General features: G+C 47.5%; 1 protein-coding gene across 1 annotated transcript in view; it reads right to left on the bottom strand.

Annotated features, from left to right (window-relative positions):
• Positions 1-20,891, bottom strand: part of SFMBT2 (Scm like with four mbt domains 2) — a 96,898-nt gene that overhangs the window by 29,919 nt on the left and 46,088 nt on the right. Inside the window, exons 7-10 of the mRNA XM_060245974.1 lie at positions 15,530-15,631; positions 8,865-9,012; positions 4,055-4,137; positions 3,487-3,613 (exon numbers count right to left, since the gene is read on the bottom strand). Of these exons, the coding sequence (XP_060101957.1) occupies positions 3,487-3,613; positions 4,055-4,137; positions 8,865-9,012; positions 15,530-15,631 (460 nt within the window). The remainder of the gene's footprint in view (positions 1-3,486; positions 3,614-4,054; positions 4,138-8,864; positions 9,013-15,529; positions 15,632-20,891) is intronic.

Below are 20,891 nucleotides of genomic sequence, written 5' to 3'. Positions count from 1 at the left end.
TCAGAGCGGCTCACAATCTCCTTTACCTTCCTCCCCCCCAACAGACACCCTGTGAGGTGGGTGGGGCTGGAGAGGGCTCTCACAGCAGCTGCCCTTTCAAGGACAACCTCTGCCAGAGCTATGGCTGACCCAAGGCCATTCCAGCAGGTGCAAGTAGATGTCTGTTCACAACAGACATCTACCACAGTCATCCGGAGCCTCAGAATACATTAGTACAGGCAGGGGTGGAATTCTAGCAGGACCTTCTTTGCCTATTAGGCCACACCCCCCTGATGTAGCCAATCCCTCTGGAGCTTACAGCAGGCCCTGTATGAAGAGCTCTGTAAGGAATTCTAGCAGGACTCCTTTGCATATTAGGCCACATGCCCCTGATGTAACCAATCCACCTGGAGCTTACAGCAGGCCCTGTATGAAGAGCCCTGTAAGGAATTCTAGCAGGACCTTCTTTGCCTATTCGGCCACATACTCCTGATGTAGCCAATCCCCCTGGAGCTTACAGCAGGCCCTGTACGAAGAGCCCTGTAAGGAATGCTAGCAGGAGCTCCTTTGCATATTAGGTCACACCCCCCTGATGGAGCCAATCCTCCAAGAGCTTACAAGGCTCTTTTTTGTAAGCTCTTGGAGGATTGGCTACTTCAGGGGTGTGTGGCCTAATATGCAAAGGAGCTCCTGCTAGAATTCCACCCGAGTACAGGTATCGAGACGAGATGGCAAATGGTGATCTTATGACCGTTCTGATTCAAGGTTATCCTGTGACTATCCTAACTGTCCTGTAACTCTGATTTTTAAAAAGACAGAACAGCCAACATCAGCTGTATTCGGCAAGGCGGCAGTGCGGAGACTGAAGCGCTATCCCTGGGCCTCAGATTCAGCTGGAGCTCACAGGAGTGCAGTTCCTGAACCTTTCTGAGGGTTCCCCCTCCTCCTCCCCACCAACCTTGTCCATTGAATAGTAGGTGCAGCTGCATCACAATCACTGGATTAGGAGAGGGGGCAGCCAGCCAGCCACCAGGGGCTTTGCCATGTCCCCAGCAGCCCTCGTTAACCCCTGGAGAAGCCCGCACCACCCTTTCTCCACTTCTTATGTAATTTTGGGAGGCAGGTGGCTTGCTGGCCTTTTGACTGGGGTGTGGCGGCCCAGGAGAGCCCCAGGCAAGCGAGGCCTGCTTGGGCTGGCTGAATCTCTAGCCTGCCCAAGCAGGCCTTGCTCCCCCGGGACTCTCCTTTCTTGCATCAGGTTGCTTTTGGAGGGGGTGCGGCATGTGCTAATGAGCTCCACCACCTATTTTTCTACAAAATGACCCCTGGCTATCGCTATCATGAGAAGTCCATGCTGTGTATTAGAAAACTGGGAGGGGGGGGGAGAAGAGGGAGTTAAAAAAAATCCCCAAATGCAGCAGGTAGTCTAGCAACACGCTGTGTGTGTGTGTGTGTGTGTCTCTCTCTCTCTCTCTCTTTAAACTAGTCCTGCTTTCAACTAAGCAGGCTTAATGACAAACATCTACTCAGCTAAGCGTTGGAGAGATGGGGCCTGTAAGCACCTCATCAACTCCTCGTTCCGAGAGATTATTAGCAGCGACAAACTGGAAATGAACTGAAGCGTCATTAGTTTTCCTCGGCTGAATTATTACTCTCTACGGCGCCATCACCAGGGCCGGGGAGCGTGTGCGTATGTAGAATAAGCCTCTCCTTCTTTCGAGAGGAGATAACGTACAGCTCCGTCCTGACGGCCCGCAGAGCAAAAACAAAGCAGGACAAAAGGAGTAATTATGTGTCGTCCTCATTTAATTTGGCACAAATTCAAAACGCCTCCCCCCCCCCCCCAAGAAAAACCTGGCTAGGTTTCAAAAGGAAACCTGGACCTGGACAATAGGCCTTATCTGTGAGGCAGAACCTGCCATTTTAGTCTCTATTGTCACCCTGTAGTCTTAGATTTTATATATTTTAAATTGGTCTTTTATTGTTTTATATCAGGGGTGGCCAACGGTAGCTCTCCAGACGTTTGGGTTTTTTTTTTAAATTTTTAACATTTATTTTGGACATATTTGGGAACACAACAATAAAGAATAAAACAAATTATCTACATCTGTTATCCACTTATACTGTTTAAACTCATATTAAAAGAGGTTGATTGTGGTTAACTCCAGTCTTAATAACATCTCCTACTTAAATAAAATCAGTAATATAACAAAAATATTTTCATAGATACAACAGTTGCATCATTTTTTTCCCAACCAATTGTAGAATTTTTCCCATTTTTCCAAAGCTTCACTTTTTGGCATCCCTCTAACTAAATTAGTTAAAACGTCCAGTTCAGCGACCTGAGAAAGAAAGAGGCTTTAGAAGCCTTAGGGATAAAACTAGACTGGTGGGTAATGATGCAAATCCAGACTTTTTTTGCCTACAACTCCCATCAGTCCCATCCATTGGCCATGCTGGCTGGGGCTGATGGGAGTTGTAGGCAAAAAAACATCTGGAGAGCTACCGCTGGCCACCCGTTTTATACTGTTGATTGTTTTTTATGATGTAACCCGCCCTGAGCCTGTCCTACGGGAAGGGTGGGCTAAAAACCGAATAAAAGAAATAAATATGATCAGATTACTGCGTGCAAAAGGCGGCCACTGAAGCAGAAATCCCCATTCCCGTCTATTTGTTTGAACTAATTCGTTTTACGGGTTAGGTTTACATTTTTACAGGTTACCGGGAAAATTCATATTGATAACTAGGGCTTTTTTTTTTGGTAGAGAAAGCCCAGCAGGAACTCTTTTACATATCAGGCCACACCCCCTGAGATCACCATTGTTTCACACAGGGCTTTTTGCGTAGGGGAAAAAAGGCCCAGCAGGAACTAATTTGCATCTTAAGCCACACCCCCTGACACCACGCCAGCCAGAACTGTGTTCCTGCTCAAAAAAAAAAAAGCCCTGTTGATAACACAAAGTCAGGAATACCTAGGGCAGCCAGAGTCTTCGTCTGGATAGACTGTCAAAGATATGCCTACTATTCACCTGCTGTGCGTGGGAGATATCTTACCCCTAAGCTCTGTTATCTGTCATCACTCTGGTGGGAGAATAATAAAAAAAATCGCTGTCGGTGTGATAGTGCTACATCACATCCCGGGAAACCTGGCAGTGATGCCCAAACACTCTAGGAATCACCAGCTCTGTGGTTTCCATAGAGTTCTGACATAGTCTAGAGTGGCTTCACACCACTTCTGGGTTTCCCTTGGAAGAGATATAATGTTGCTGCTCTACAAAGCCCCCTCCATGTTCCCTCTTAGTATAGGGCCTACCATAAGCTCCAAGAGGATTGGCGACATCAGGGGGTGTGGCCTAATATGCAACAATTGCTACCCCCCCAAAAAAAGCCCTGAGGTTTTTGCATGCGCCAGCCTGAAATCTTCAACAATTCATTTCAAATTTTAATCTGCAAATATTGAATCCTAAACCATCAATTCCATGTGCTCCAGTCATGACCATAGCTTACCTTCCAAGTGGAGCCATATCAATCTCCCCTTCACTGACGTGACAGACGCCACGCAGATTTCGGCTGGGTTCCTGGGGTTCACAGCCTCCAGCTTCATGTTTTTCGTAAAGCCGCGGCTGAAGGAGACCTAAAAAACAAGAGGCAGGGTGGCAGAAATGAAGGCCCACATTCCCTCTAGGTTTAGCTTTGCATCCTTTCTCAGATGTAAAGTTTGGAGGAGTTTTGTTTTATTCAAAAGAACGGAAAGTGGTTTTCAAGGAAGATCTGCTGCTCTTGTTCTCTCATTTTCACCTGGGGACAAACAGATCTTCCAGGGTTTGTATGGTTTCCAAGGCCCTATTTGAGCATAGGTTTTGTCTTCTTTCCTCTGCACAGATTTTCTCGCCGTGCAGAACAATGGGGTGGTCCAAGTTGCATATCACGTTTCCCTTTCATTGTTAAAGCAGACCTGGCTCTCTTGTTTTCTAGCGCCGAGAAGCAAAAGCTGAAGAAAGCTGGAAAAGCAAGATGGCCGCAGGTGGCAGGGATAAAGCTGCGTACTGGATGCAAAAAAGAAAAAGAACCTTACATTTTTAAAGCAGAATTCCGGTGCCGCTTCCGCTCCGCACTGCTTCTGGTAATCTGCCCAGTCAAAATCTTGGCTGGGATAACCTGTGGGAACACCCAGAATACAAAAAACTTCACTAGACTGTTATCTGTCTGCAGTGCAATGAAATATAATAAAAGGGGCTTCACAAAACAAAACAATGGTTTCCCATGAAGACATAAGGTCCAGATAAGGATTGCACTGGCTCACTCTCAAATACCGGATCCGGTTCAAGGTGTTTGTCGTTACCTTTAAGGCCCTTTACAGCCATATCTTCGGGACTGCCTCTCCCCATATGAACCCCCGCCCACCCCCCTGCTGCTCAACATCTCCTCATAGTCCCTGGTCCTAAGGACGCCTGGCTGGCTTCAACGAGGGCCAGGGCCTTTTTGGTCCGGGCCCCTGCCTGGTGGAATGAGCTCCCGCTGGAGATCCGGGCTATGTGAAACTTATCAAGGTTCTTCGGGGCCTGTAAGACGGAACTCTTGCGTCAGGTTTTTAATTAATCTAGCGGGCGTCCTTTGAAAGTCAACACTTCCCCCAACATTTTACCATTATGGTGTCATGTTATGCTGTCCGCTATCAGCCACATGCTGTTTACCGCCTATGTCCGTAAGACTGTTTACTGTGCTGCTCCGGTTTCGTAATTTCTGGGTTTTTTTGTTTTTAAAATGGCATTATTTTAACTCGGTTGTTTTATTGTTGCAAGCCGCCTTGAGCCTGCTTGATGGATAGGGCGGGATATAAATCCTAAACATTAAATTAAATTAAAAATAACAGTATGTCAGCGGTGGTCAATGGTAGCTCTCCTGATGTTCTTTTGCCTACAACTCCCATCAGCCCCAGCCATTGGCCATGCTGGCTGGGGCTGATGGGAGTTGTAGGCAAAAAAAAACATCTGGAGAGCTACCGTTGGCCACCCCTGCAGTATGTAGGTCTTCCATAAATCAGCTGATTTTAAAAACGTCAGGGTGATGTAGTGGCTAGAGCGGACGACTGTCTAGGACACCCAGGTTCAAATTCCCCACTCTGTCCATGGAAGCTTGCTGGGTGACCCAGGGCTAGTCACGCACTTTTCAGCTTAACGTACCTCACAGGCAGGGCTTTTTTTGTAGCAGGAACTCCTTTGCATATTAGGCCACATACCACTGATGTAGCCAATCCTTCTGGAACTCTCAGCAGGCCCTGTACAAAGAGCCCTGTAAGGAATTCTAGCAGGACCTCCTTTGCATATTAGGCCACACACCCCTGATGCAGCCAATCCTCCTGGAGCTCTCAGTAGGCCCTGTACGAAGAGCCCTGTAAGGAATTCTAGCAGGACCTCCTTTGCATATTAGGCCACACCCTCCTGATGCAGCCAATCCTCCTGGAGCTCTCAGTAGGCCCTGTATGAAGAGCCCTGTAAGGAATTCTAGCAGGACCTCCTTTGCATATTAGGCCACACACCCCTGATGTAGCCAATCCTCCTGGAGCTCTCAGTAGGCCCTGTACGAAGAGCCCTGTAAGGAATTCTAGCAGGACCTCCTTTGCCTATTAGGCCACACCCTCCTGATGTAGCCAATCCTTCTGGAGCTCTCAGTAGGCCCTGTACGAAGAGCCCTGTATGCTCCAGGAGGACTGGCTAATATCAGGGGGTATGGCCTAATATGCAAAGGAGTTCCTGGTACAAAAAAAGTCCTGCTCACAGGGTTGTTGTGAGGATAAAATGGAGGAGGGGAGAAGAAGATAAGCCAATTTGGGGTCCCAATGGGGAGAAATGCGGGGTAGAAATGAAGTAAATAAACACATTTCCTATGATGTTTCCCCCAACTGTGAGGTTTTGAGAAAGTCTGCAAGGAAAGCTGGGCTAGCAGCCACGTGCACAGGAAGATCCACATGACCTTCCTATCTCAGCAGTGAAAGCGACTAGAATCATAAGAGTTGGAAGGGACCTCCAGAGGCATCTAGTCCAAACCCCTGCACAATGCAGGAACCTCACAAAGACCTCCCCCTAAATTCACAGGATCTTCATTGCTGTCAGAGGGCCATCTAGCCTCTGTTGAAAAACCTCCAAGGAAGGAGAGTCCACCACCTCCCGAGGAACCCCCTGCACAATGCAGGAACCTCACAAAGACCTCCCCCTAAATTCACAGGATCTTCATTGCTGTCAGATGGCCATCTCTGTTTAAAAACCTCCAAGGAAGGAGAGTCCACCACCTCCCGAAGGAGCCTGTTCCACTGAGGAACCGCTCGAACGGTCAGGAAGTTCTTCCTAATGTTGAGCCGGAAACGCTTTCGATTTAATTTCAACCCAAAACTAGACTTACTTTAAAAAAGAAAAAAAAAGCTGGGAATAGTTTTTGCTGTGGTGTTTTGCGAAAGATTGCAAGAAATCTGCCATTCATGTGGGCAGGATGATCCACACGACCTTCCTGTCTCTGCAACGAAAGGCACTAGAGACTTACTTTTTTAAAAAAAAGCTGAAGATTCAGTGAACTTGAAAGACAGATAGCTATAGCAGGATAACTCTCTGCTCATTTATGTTAACTGACATTTTAAACAAAGCCCTCCATGGTGGGGATGAAATGGCCACTGCAGGAAACTGGGTTAGGGATATTTTTTTTTGGGGGGGGGCACCTCCAACCATAGCAACAACTGGGGGGTGGGCAAAAGCCTGGTGTGCCCGTTTAGCAAACAGTATTGTCACCCACGCATTAGTAAACGCTGTCCCTGAAGTACAGCCACGCACCATTTTCTCTCTGCAGAGAACCCAAGCCTGAAAACAACCCTGTAACTCGTTAATTTTTTAGCTAATTTGAGTCCAATAGCACCTCAGAGACTCTTATCTGGGAGAACCGGGATTGATTCCCCTACTCCTCCACTTGCAGCTGCTGGAATGGCCTTGGATCAGCCATAGCTCTGGCAGAGGTTGTCCTTGAAAGGGCAGCTTCTGTCAGAGCTCTCTCAGCCCCACCCACCTCACAGGGTGTCTGTTGTCGGGGAGGACGGTAAAGGAGATTCAGAGTGACGGGCGGGATATAAATCCAATATCTTCTTCTTCTACCAAACATGTGCATATTGCTTCTTTGGGTGGCAGCCAACTTCAAACATCGGCAAGGTATATTCATCATGTCAATATTTTATCGCAGTCCGTATTTCAGCAACCCCAAACCATGAACTTTGTACCAATGAATAATGGATTTATTACAGTTGAAAGTAAAAAAGTCACTACCATGCTTTTGTTACGTGGACTCGTTTATAGATTCTAGGTGTTGGCACTTGTAGTCAAAGGGCGCACGATTGTGGCAGAACGCCACATGAAATGTGATGGTTCTTTTAAGCAAATGGAAAAATTCTCTCCCCTTAATAGCGTGCAAAAGAGCAGCGCTGCCATTACGCTGAAGGAAAGAGGTCTATAAATCCAGCTTAATACATATAAACAGTGCTCCTTCCTTGCTTATACATGGCAGCCGTTAATGGATATTCATTTGTTGGCTGGCACCAAACAGGAATCAAGTCTGGGGAAATCTGCATGTTCTTTGTCTCCTCAAAGTTTTGTTTTAATTTCTCTCTTACAAGTAGAGAGAGAGAGAGAGAGAGAGAGAAAGAAAGAAAGAAAGAAAGAAAGAAAGAAAGAAAGAAAGAAAGAAAGAAAGAAAGAAAGAAAGAAAGAAAGAAAGAAAGAAAGAAAGAAAGAAAGAAAGAAAGAAAGAAAGAAAGAAAGGAAAGAAGGAAGGAAGGAAGGAAGGAAGGAAGGAAGGAAGGAAGAAAGAAAGAAAGAAAGAAAGAAAGAAAGAAAGAAAGAAAGAAAGAAAGAAAGAAAGAAAGAAAGAAAGAAAGAAAGAAAGAAAGAAAGAAAGAAAGAAAGAAAGAAAGAAGACTAATTAGATAGATAGACAGACAGACCAACCGACCTAGAAACTTAGGCTATAACCCCATGGATGTCTTGCTCCACCTTGGCTTCCACATTGCAAGATGTTTTGGGGAGCATTCGCTACAGATTAAAACTGCAGGTTTTTATGTCGGAGACACAACCATGTAAACATCATACTACTGACTATTAGAAGGAGCAAAACAAGTGTGAAAAAGAAAACAAAGCCCCCCCCCCACCCAATGAAGCAATAAAGACGTTCAAGTGACAAAAATGAACATAAGAACATAAGGGAAGCCATGTTAGATCAGGCCAATGGCCCATCCAGTCCAACATTCTGTGTCACACAGCGGCCAAATACACACACACACACACACACACACACACACACACACACTGTGGCTAATAGCCACTGATGGACCTCTGCTCCATATTTTTATCTAACCCCCTCTTGAAGGTGGCCATGCTTGTGGCCGCCACCACCTCCTGTGGCAGTGAATTCCACATGTTAATCACCCTTTGGGTGAAGAAGTACTTCCTTTTATCCGTTTTAACCTGTCTGCTCAGCAATTTCATCGAATGCCCACGAGTTCTTGTATTGTGAGAAAGGGAGAAAAGTACTTCTTTCTCTACTTTCTCCATCCCATGCATTATCTTGTAAACCTCTATCATGTCACCCCTCAGTCGACGTTTCTCCAAGCTAAAGAGCCCTAAGCGTTTCAACCTTTCTTCATAGGGAAGGTGTTCCAGCCATTTAATCATTCTAGTTGCCCTAGATGAGAATGAGAATGTGGAAGAGCCGACTGCCTTTTTCTAGCACTACCAGAACACTGGCAGTCTCTCGTCCTCGACTACAAAGCCCTAAAAATGAGATCAATGGCCAGGGTGGGAAATCTTATCTAACCAACACGGCACTTTTGAAGACTGTGCAGAAAGACATACCTTTGGGAGGTGTGAGATGGACTCCATTTTTAAGGCACCATTGGACTGGCAGGATCCCCAAGGAATCGGCGTGGCAGACGATTGATGTTTTGCTGGCTTTGGGGTGGAGGTCGTCGACGGTGACTTGAACAAAATGACTGTTAAAAACCTGAACCAAATGACACACCATTAACTGCTTGAGTAAGAGTTCCTGCGGCAACATACACGACTTCAGGTTTCTAAGCTCCTTTTCCCACTATGTTTGCCTTTTGCTCTAAACACCAACAGGACTATTTGAAAGCTATCCTTTATTTTCACGGACCTTTTCACTTTCCAGAATGCTGTATGGTTTGGATCAAGAGCCCCCAGCCGGTTTGAATCTGGGGGCACCTCTGGAATAGGGTTGCCAAGTCCAATTCAAGAAATATCTGGGGACTTTGGGGGTGGAGCCAGAAGACTTTGGGGGTGGAGCCAGGAGCAAGGTTGTGACAAGCATAATTGAACTCCAAGAGAGTTCTTGCCATCACATTTAAAGGGACAGCACACCTTTTTAAATGTCTTCCTTCCATAGGAAATAATGAAGGATAGGGGCACCTTCTTTTGGGGCTCATAAAATTGGACCCCCTACAATCGTTTTGAAACTTGGGGGGGGTACTTTGGGGAGAGGCACTAGATACTATACTGAACATGTGGTGCCTCTATCTCAAAAAACAGCTCCCCCAGAGCCCCGAAACCTCCAGATCAATTCCCCATTATACCCTCTGAGAATTGATCTCCACATAGGGAATAATGAAGTGCTCAGCAGATGTTTCCCTCTCCCCCCCCCATTTCTGGGGACTCTGAAGCGAGGGATTGGCCTCTCTACTCACGAGTTGCTGCCAACTTCTTCAAAGTAACACAGACACACCATCCCAAGAGGAAGCTTTTCAATCGGAGACTGAAGCCTCCGGAGGTGGAAAGGCACATGGTCCTCTGAGGGCGGGGCTTCCCCCCGCCGGTCAGCTGACTGGGGGTGGGAAGGAGCCTGGGAAAGCGGAAGAACCCCCGCTGGGACCTGCGGATTGGCAAACCTACTCTGGAATTCTGACACAAGGTGGTACGCACAACCACAAAATGGCTGCCAATGAGGGGGAGGGAAGAAGGAGGAGAGATTGGATTTATACCCTGCCCTTCACTCAAGAGTCTCAAAGTGGCTTACAATCTTCTTTCCTTCCTTTCCGCACAACAGACACCCTGTGAGGTAGGTGGGGCTGAGAGAACTGCTCTTGAGAGAACAGCTCTAAGAGAACTGTGACTGGCCCAAGGTTACCCAGCAGCTGCACGTGGAGTGGGGAATCAAACCTGGTTCTTGCAGATTAGAGTCTACTGCTCTTAACCACTACACTAAACTGTCTCTCAGCCCTAGCTCGTTTATTTATTTATTTGACATTTTTATTTCTTTAAAACATTCATCAGCTGCCTTGCTCCCTTGGGGAGCTTTAGGCTTAAGATGCAAATGACAGATTTATTTAAAAAAACAAAGTAAAACAGTGTGAATAAAAACCGACAGAAACACACAAAAGGCCACATTTTAAACACTCTCCTATACAGCTAGGGGCCAACATACCTTCAGGACCGCCTCTCCCTGTATGAGCCCCGTAGGTCCTTACGATCAACGATCCAACAACTTTTGGTAATTCCCGGCCCCAGAGACGTCCATCTGGCTTCAACGAGGGCCAGGGCCTTTTCAGCCTTGGCCCCTGCCTGGTGGAATGAGCTCCCCTGGAGATCCGGGCCCTGCGGGATCTGCTTCAATTCCGCAGGGCCTGTAAAACGGAGCTCTTTCACCAGGCTTTCAGCTGATGCAGTGGGCGTCACTTGTTACCGGCCTCCCCCCCTCATTCCATCCCAGCGCTACATGATCTGCTGGATCTGGACAACAGGTCACGTCTGTGAGGCGGAATCTGCCATCATAGTCTTTGTGATTTTAAATATTTTAAATTGGTCTTTCGCTGTCTTTACTGTTGACTGTTTTTATGATGTAACCCGCCCCGAGCCTGTTCTACGGGAAGGGCAGGCTAAATAAATAAATACATCTGCCAATAAATAAAATCAGTCCAATACAGCCCTAAATAGAACTACCTTCAACTTCAGTTTTCATTCCAGAAAAGCAGGTGATAAAATGCTGACCTGGACGGTTCAGAATTGCCTGATCTTGTGAGATCTCAGAAGCTAAGAAGGGGCGCCCCTAGTTAATACTTAGATGGGAGACCACCACAGAAGCCCAGGACCACAGAATCACGAGTTGGAAGGGGCCATGAAGGCCATCTAGTCCAACCTCCCTGCTCAGTGCAGGATCAGCCTAGACCAGGGGTGGCCAAACTTGCTTAATGTAAGAGCCACATAGAATAAATGTCAGATGTTTGAGAACCGCAAGACATGAACGCCAGAGGTTTGAGAGCCACAAGATAAATGGAAGGAAGGAAGGAAAGAAAGAAAGAAAAAGATGCGGGAAAGTAGAAAGAAAGCAACTTTAAATGCATTCCCCCTGTTTGCCAAGCTGGGCAGTGATCTCAGAGGTTTTAGGCCAGGGATGTCAAACATGCAGTTCAGGGGCTGAAGCAGGCCCAGCCCAACAAGGTCTCATTTATGTCAGATCCAGCCCTCATAACAAATGAGTTCGACACCCCTATCAGGCCCCTGAGCAACTGGCTGTCCTCTGCTTCCTTCTCATAAAAGCTTGCTTTGCCAGGCTTGCTCAGTTGCACAGGAGCTACAGAGCAAAACCTTTGTTTTTTTCCATTGCTTAAAGCTCCTCCCTTGGGGAGGAAGGGGGGAATAGCTTGGTTTGCCAAGCGCTCTCAATCGCACAGCAGAGTTACTGAACCAAGCCTCTCTTCCTTCTATTGGCTGAGGCTCCCCCCCCCTTCCCTGGGGAAGGAAGGAAAGAGCCAGAGCTTCCTTTGCCCAGTTCCCTGGATCCCATGGGAGAAATACAAAGAAAGCATCTTTAAGACCAACTACTGCTAACGTTTTAAGCACGTTTTAAGTTTTTAATATATATATTTCTGTTTGTCAGTGTTCTTTCTAAAATTTATATCTCTACTACCTAATCTTAAATAGGTACACACATGGCCTGGCTCGACATGACTTGGCCCAACCCGAGATGGCCCAGCCCAAAAAAGGTTTCATTTGTCAGATCCAGCCCTCATAACAAATGAGTTCGACACCCCTCTTTTAGGCATTTGCTATAATGTTCTGGAGTAACACTGTTCATGTAAATAGATCCCAGTAGGCAGCCGTGTTGGTCTGAAGCAATAGAACAAAACCGTAGACAAGTGCATCTTTAAGACCAACTAAGTTTTGTTCAGAATGTAAGCTTTCGTATGCTCTTCATCAGACTTCATCAGACAAAATGGGAATGGCAAGCAGCGATTCTTAATAGAAGTGGGCAGTGAGTTGGCACGTAGAATCCTGGGAATGTTTTTAGCAGATTAAAAGAATCACAAAGATTTATGGCACTTCGCACCGACAACAGCAGTCTGCTTTTTATCACCCCTCCAGTGTTGTTTCAGCCCTGCTTTGTTCTAACACTAACAAAGAGGTCCATCAGTGGCTATTAGCCACAGTATATCATTGGAACTGTCTGGGGCAGTCATGCTCTGCATTCTTGGTGCTTGCGGGGGCAAAGTGGAAGGGCTTCTAGCCCCACTTGTGAACCTTCTGATGGCACTTGGGGAGGTTTTTTTGGCCACTGTGTGACACAGAGTGTTGGACTGGATGGGTCATTGGCCTGATCCAACATGGCTTCTCTTATGTTCTTAACACAGATCCCTATTTGTGATTCTTTTAATCTGCTAAAAACATTCCCATGGTTCTACGTACCAACTCACAGCCCACTTATATTAAGAACTGCTGCCTGCCATTCCCATTTTGTCTGATGAAGTCTGCTGAAGAGCATATGAAAGCTTACATTCTGAATAACACTTAGCTGGTCTTAAAGGTGCGCTTGTCTACTGCTTTGTTCTACTGTTCATGGAAGTTTCAAGAAATAAGTACGATCCCTCTTTGACAGTGGTGCTAGCAGGAGAGAGGCTGTAGGGTGGAAGTCCAGGACTTTGCATCGTGGGCTCAGCAAGGGGGTAGCTGGGCATTTTAAGTAGGCATTAGCTATTTAAAGGCTTGCCTCCCCCGCATAAGGCCTTTAAAGTCCAGAGTCTAAAATTACTTAACTACACCAGTGATGTTTGAACAAAGAAGTTTCCAGGCTGATTCATACATGATTTCGAACATGGATAGTTAAACTACTTTTTAACGAGACAGGGGAAGAACCATTGAGGAATGTGCTGTTTTTTGTAAACGTCCAAATCGTCCACATGTGCAATCAGGCCACTGGACAAGTTTAGGCTCCTCTTCTTAAAGGTGCATATTTGACTTTGCATGTGACTAAACAGCATGTGAAAGAAGAAGATATTGGATTTACCGTATTTTTCGGTCCATAAGGCGCTCCGGACCATAGGACGCACCTTCCTCCTGGGGGGCGATCCGCTGCCTCCGATCCTGACGCTTCCTCCGCGCCTGCCTGCCTGGCTCCATCTCTGCTTCCAGCAAGCGCTGGGATCGCTCCACGCTGCCCCCACCACAAACCCAGCGCTTCGCGAGTGCCGGCTGCGGAGGGGGCAGCGTGCTTCCTCCGTGCCTGTCTGCCTGGCTCCAGCTCTGACGCTTATAGCAAGCGCCAGGATCGCTCCCTCCGCCCTCCGATCCCGGCGCTTGCTTTAAGCATCAGAGCTGGAGCCAGGCAGACAGGCACAGACGAAGCACCCGTCCCCTCCGCAAACCCAGTGCTTTGCGAGCGCCGGCTGCGGAGGGGGCAGCGTGCTTCCTCCGTGCCTGTCTGCCTGGCTCCAGCTCTGACGCTTCCAGCAAGTGCCAGGATCGCTCCCTCCGCCCTCCGATCCTGGCGCTTGCTTTAAGCATCAGAGCTGGAGCCAGGCAGACAGGCACGGAGGAAGCACGCTGCCCCCTCCACAGTCGGCGCTCGCGAAGCGCTGGGTTTGCGGTGGGGGCAGCGTGGAGCGATCTCAGTGCTTGCTGGAAACAGAGCTGGAGCCAGGCAGGCAGGCGCGGGGGAAGCGCCGGGATTGGAGGCGGAGGCAGCGGATCGCCCCCCCACCCCGGAGGAAGGTACGTCCTATCATCCCTTCGCTCCATAAGACGCACACACTTCCCCCCCCAATTTTTTTGGGGAAAAGTGCGTCTTATGGTCCGAAAAATATCCCGCCCTCCACTCTGAAGAGTCTCAGAGTGGCTCACAATCTCCTTTAGCTTCCTCCCCCACAACAGATACCCTGTGAGGTGGGTGGGGCTGAGAGGGCTCTCACAGCAGCTGCCCTTTCAAGGACAACCTCTGCCAGAGCTCTGGCTGACCCGAGGCCATGCCAGCAGCTGCAAGTGGAGGAGTGGGGAATCAAACCCGGTTCTCCCAGATAAGAGAGCTGTGGCTAACCCAAGGCCATTCCAGCAGCTGCAAGTGGAGGAGTGGGGAATCAAACCCGGTTCTCCCAGATAAGAGAGCCATGGCTGAGCCAAGGCCATTCCAGCAGCTGCAAGGGGAGGAGTGGGGAATCAAACCCGGTTCTCCCAGATAAGAGAGCTGTGGCTAACCCAAGGCCATTCCAGCAGCTGCAAGTGGAGGAGTGGGGAATCAAATCCGGTTCTCCCAGATAAGAGTCTGCGCACTTAAAACCACTACACCAAACTGGCTCTCAATGCTTAGTCAAGCATTCTCCTCTCTCATTTGGTCTCCTGTTCTTCTCATTCAATATGAGGGGCACCATCCAGTCCTATGCGGGCACAGAGCCTCATTGGAGATGTCAAGTTCTCCTCCCCTTGGTTGATGCCACAGAGACATGCTAAAGCAGTGCAAGAAAATGAGGGTCTTTGAATTCTTCACACATCACCACCCAAAGCCCCCTCAATGCGCCTCACAAATCAGTCCTGCTACTAAAGACTACCAAGTCTCTCACCGATAGCCCTCGTTGCTTGCCACCACGCTGAGCAGAGTTAAACACTACAGGAAACCACAGTGTACAGATAATTTGAAACTTACAGAACCCACTGTGTACAAAGCATTTCAAATAACCGTGCCTGACAGCTTCTCTTATACACAGCCAATTGTAATCGTCCATCTTCACTAATACAGACTTTATATCCCTTAATACAATTCAAAGTCCCTCAGAAATGAATATTTGACGGAACGGTCCAATCCAAAGGGCTGAGAAAATAGGTACCAACTCCTGCCGTGTCCACGTTTCTTGTGCTAGGAGACACAGGCTGTACCAAAACGATAGTTTACCATAGATTTTCTGGCAATTCCTAGAGCTACCAGTCGTCACTTCCAAGTTGTTCCTGGAAGTGACGCTGCGGTGTACAAGATGCTGCAGCCTCCTTAGTCCCTCCCCCCCAGAGCTGCTACAGGTTGCTAGGCAACACCACGTTTCCTGTCCTTGTCTGGTAAACACTTTTGCTCATTTTCCAGCCCCATCCTTGAAAAAAAAATCAGTAAACCAGGACTGCTTTTTGTGTGTGTGTGTGTGTATGTGTGTGGGTGTCAAGCACTCACAAAAAGCTCATGCAATGCATCCATTTCGGTCCCACCCGATGGATTCCAGCACTCTCTCGCCATTCCCTTTCCGTTTTCTCACCTTAGTTACTGTTGCAGGGCAAATCTTGCATGGCTCGTTTGTATCCACCACCTCCATTTTCATCCCCACGGTGAACGAGTGGTTCCTCAAGTCAGCGTGATCCTATGAAATAAAAGATTAAGATCCGTACCAAGGGTGTCTTCAGAAAAGTTACGGGAAACCGCAACTTTACGTTTACGTGTTAGTGAATTCTTGCTACCATGGAATGTCCCAGTGTAATCCCGTTTCCCTCACTTAATGGTATGATCACCAGAAGAATCAGGGGGTGGAATTCTAGCAGGACCTCCTTTGCCTATTAGGCCACACACCCCTGATGTAGCCAATCCTTCAAGAGCTTACAGCAGGCCCTGTACGAAGAGCCCTGTAAGGAATTCTAGCAGGACCTCCTTTGCCTATTAGGCCGCACACCCCTGATGTAGCCAATCCTCCTGGAGCTTACAGCAGGCCCTGTACGAAGAGCCCTGTAAGGAATTCTAGCAGGACCTCTTTTGCCTATTAGGCCACACACCCCTGATGTAGCCAATCCTCCTGGAGCTTCCAGCAGGCCCTGTACGAAGAGCCCTCTAAGGAATTCTAGCAGGACCTCCTTTGCCTATTAGGCCCCACCCCCTGATGTAGCCAATCCTCCTGGAGCTCTCAGTAGGCCCTGTATGAAGAGCCCTGTAAGGAATTCTAGCAGGACCTCTTTTGCCTATTAGGCCCCACCCCCTGATGTAGCCAATCCTCCTGGAGCTTACAGCAGGCCCTGTAGGAAGAGCCCTGTAAGGAATTCTAGCAGGACCTCCTTTGCCTATTAGGCCACACACCCCTGATGTAGCCAATCCTCCTGGAGCTTCCAGTAGGCCCTGTACTGAGAGCCCTGTACGGAATTCTAGCAGGACCTCCTTTGAATATTAGGCCACACCCTCCTGATGTAGCCAATCCTCCTGGAGCTTACAGCAGGCCCTGTACGAAGAGCCCTGTAAGGAATTCTAGCAGGATCTCCTTTGCCTATTAGGCCACACACCCCTGATGCAGCCAATCCTCCTGGAGCTTCCAGTAGGCCCTGTACTGAGAGCCCTGTAAGGAATTCTAGCAGGACCTCCTTTGCATATTAGGCCACACACCCCTGATGTAGCCAATCCTGGAACTTACAGTAGGCCCTGTACGAAGAGCCCTGTAAGGAATTCTAGCAGGATCTCCTTTGCCTATTAGGCCACACACCCCTGATGTAGCCAATCCTCCTGGAGCTTACAGTAGGCCCTGTACTAAGAGCCCTCTAAGCTCTTGGAGGATTGGCTACATCAGGGGGCGTGGCCTAATATCAGGGGTGGAATTCTAGCAGGAGCTCCTCTGCATATTAGGCCGCACACCCCGGATGTAGCCAATCCTTGAAGAACTTACGGGACTCTTTTTTGTAAGCTCTTGGAGGACTGGCTACATCAGTGGGGCGTGGCCTAATATGCAATACAACTCCTGCTGGAATCTCACCCTTGGAGACGATCATTGCTGTTGTCAACCAGCAGTGAAGGATGTTATGGAAAGAATGGAAGAGGGTTTTGTTTTGTTTTAAAGTAGTAGAAAAGAACTGAAAACAAATCAGCCAGTATCATAATGTATCACTATTATAAATCAGTATCAGTATTACAAATCGATGGCGAGGCCTCATTTGCAGTACTGTGTACAATTCGGGTCACCACACCTCAAAAAAGCACTGGAAAAAGTGCAGAAAAGGGCAACTAGAATGATTGAAGGATTGGAACACTTTCCCTATGAGGAAAGGCTAATGCGCTTGGGACTCTTTAGCTTGGGGAAACGTCGACTCAGGGGTGACATGTTCTAGGGCAGGGGTGGGGAACCTTTTTTCTCCCAAAGGCCATACAGATATTTATAACATCATTCGCGGGCCATAAAAAATTATCAACTTAAAAAACAGTGCTCCGCCGAGGGAGAACGAATCAGGCCGGCGAAATTAATGCAAATAATTGTTTTTCTATTTGAAGTCATGTGGGGAGAGCCTAATCTGGCACACACACACACACACACCTGGCCCGCCGCCCTAGGCAAATGCATAGGTCCAGGGCTTTTTTGTAGACAAAGCCTAGCAGGAACAAGCCGAGAGAGAGAGATTAGACCACATCCCCTAATATTAGCATATTAGGCCACACCGTCTGGGATTATCAAGTGCAAACTGAACTGTGACTGTCACTTTTCTAGGCCCTGCAGCAATTCTGGCCAGCCAGCCAGGCCCCAGGGAGGCTGCCGCACGGTACATCTGGGCATTGTGATCCCTGCCTGGCCCTGGGGAGGCTGCTGCACAGTGCGGCTGGGCCCCACGATCCTCACTGGCCAGCCAGCCCCCAGGGAGGCTGCCACATGGCTCGGTTTGGCCCAGCAATCCCCGAGGGCCGCACCAAGTGACCTCGAGGGCTGCATACGGCCTTCGGGATGGAGGTTCCCCATCCCTGTTCCAGGGGATGCTTTGGCAGGGTTTGGAAGGGGGCTCCCTATCAGATTTTGCAGGAGAGATGGAGATGAGAAGGAAACATCCATGTAACCCCCCCCAACCTCCCCCCACACACTGTAGTGAGCCAGTTTGGTGTAGTGGTTAAGTGTGCGGACTCTTATCTGGGAGAACCAGGTTTGATTCCCCTCTCCTCCACTTGCACCTGCTGGAATGGCCGTGGGTCAGCCATAGCTCTGGCAGAGGTTGTCCTTGACAGGGCAGCTGCTGTGAGAGTCCTCTCAGCCCCACCCACCTCACAGGGTGTCTGTTGTGGGGGAGGAAGATAAAGGAGATTGTGAGCCGCTCTGAGACTCTTCGGAGTGGAGGGCGGGATATAAATCCAATATCTTCATCTACCGCACAGGATGTCTGTTGTGGGGGAGGGAGATAAAGGAGATTGTGAGCCGCTCTGAGACTCTTGAGTGGAGGGCGAAATATAAACCCAATGTCTTCTTTTTCTTCTACCTCTCCAGGCTGTTGTAACTGCTGCCTGAGTTCAGAGGGAATTTGGGAGATTTCAACATATGCTTCCCCTTCAAGTTGCCAATTAATTTACATAATTTCTAAGGGCAAATTTCCACTGGAGTGAAAGGAAAGCTTTTAATTGGCATTAGGCTCAACCTGACACACTGTTATGATGAATTGTTCCCCAATTCCTTTGTGCTCATTCTTGGGAGATGAGCCAAGATTTTGGGATTTATTTATTTTTTTAAAAAAAGACAAAGAAAATGTAGAAACGACAAAGAAAATGCTTATTCTTGCTAATCAGGGCATCAGGTTTCTTTCTTTAAAGGTGACCTAGGGTTTTACGCAATGGTGTATTTAACATCTTTCATGGCATCAGGCTTAAAACAACTGTAACAAAGGAGGGAATTTGTGAATTTCCTGCATTTTATGCAATGGTATATTTAACGTCTCTTACGGCATCAGGCTTAAAACAACTGTAACAAAGGACGGAATTTGTGAATTTCCTGCATTGTACAGGGGGTTGGACTAGATTACCCTGGAGGTCCCTTCCAACTCTATGATTCTATGAAGGGGGGGGGGGGGAAGAGTGCCACCTGGTGTGTGCGTTGAAAGTACTGTCAGGTTGCTTCCAATTTATGGTGACTCTATGCATTAAGAAGAGATCGGATTTATACCCCACTCTTCATTACCCGAAGAAGTCTCAGAGCAGCTTACAATCTCCTTTCCCTTCCCCTCCAGACAGCAAACACTCTGTGAGGTAGGTGGGGATGAGAGAGCTCTGACAGAAACCGCTCTTGAGCATAACAGCTCTGTGAGAACTTGTCAGAAATGATCGGAACCACGGAGGTACAGAATCTTAGAAAGAAACGCACTCTCTACAAAAATAGTAACAGTGCGTAATACAAACTGCATTCACCAAAACACCGTGAATACGCAATATACGAATGCAGTTGCAAAACCGAAACTTGCACAACATGGGTACTGTCCAGAATTCATAATAGTTTATGATGAGTCTGACGGAAAAAAAACCCAGAACCGGTCCAATTTCGTTTCGGATGTACTATCCTTCCTCAAGGGACCATCTTGTCACATATATTGGAGCAGGAGACCTGAAGTGCCAACATTTCCTGGCTTCCTTAAGTATTTATTTATTCTTATTTATTCTTACTATTTTTAAAGTTCTTTTTTTATTTTATTTGTTTTTTTTTTTATCCGTGGAACGCCTCTACCAGCTTGTATCCATCAGCATTCAGAATTATTCCTTGAATATAAATCTCTCTCTCGGCTTGACCTTTCTTAAATCTTCGTTCGCGAAGTCAAGCCGAGAGAGAGATTTATATTCAAGGAATAATTCTGAATGCTGATGGATACAAACTGGTAGAGGCGTTCCACGGATAAAAAAAACAAATAAAATAAAAAAAAGAACTTTAAAAATAGTAATAATAAATAAGAACTTCAAAAAATAACTTAAAAAAAATAAATAACTTAAGGAAGCTCGGAAATGTTGGCACTTCATGTCTACTGCTCCAATATATATGACAAGGCGGTCCCTTGAGGAAGGATAGTACAGCTGAAATGAAATTGGACTGGTTCTGTTTTTTCTGTGAGAACTTGAGGTTGGCCCAAGGTCACACCAGCAGGTGCAGGAAGAACAGGGATTCAAACCCGGATAAGTGTCTGCGTACTTAACCACTACATCAAAGTGGCTTTCCAAAATGTCCTACCATGAACATCTTTGCAATTTGAGAACCATGGCTTTCTTGATTGAGTCAATGCATCTCTGGCTTGGCCTTCTTTTCGGGCTGCCTGTTAACTTTCCCCAACGTCATTGTCTTTTCCAATGAGTCTTGTCTTCTCATAATGTAATTAAAGCACGACAGCCTCAGTTTAATCATTTTAGCTTGGAGCCTTCGGGCTTCGTTTGATCAAGAACCCATTGATTCATCTTGTTGGTGGTTCCAACTTCATGTGCAATCATAGAATCATAGAGTTGGAAGGGACATCCAGGGTCATCTAGTCCAACCCCCTGCACAATGCAGGAAACTCACAAACATCTCCCCTTAAAGTCACAGGATCCTCATCGCTGTCAGAGGGCCATCTAGCCTCTGTTGAAAAAGCTCCAAGGAAGGAGAGCCCACCACCTCCCGAGGAAGCCTGTTCCACTGAGGAACCGCTCTAACGGTCAGGAAGTTCTTCCTAATGTTGAGCCAGAAACTCTTTTGATTTAATTTCAACCCATTGGTTCTGGTCCTACCTTCCGGGGCCACAGAAAACAATTCCACACCATCCTCTACATGACAGCCCTTCAAGTACTTGATGACGGTGATCAGATCACTTCTCATCTGGAATTTGCTGACAGAAGATGTAGTGGTGGCCGCAGGAATAAACAGCTTTCACAGGGGTTTAGAC

Source organism: Heteronotia binoei, chromosome 8, assembly GCF_032191835.1.
Source record: "Heteronotia binoei isolate CCM8104 ecotype False Entrance Well chromosome 8, APGP_CSIRO_Hbin_v1, whole genome shotgun sequence".
Classification (NCBI taxonomy): domain Eukaryota; kingdom Metazoa; phylum Chordata; class Lepidosauria; order Squamata; family Gekkonidae; genus Heteronotia; species Heteronotia binoei.
This window is presented reverse-complemented; position numbering and strand designations above follow the sequence as displayed.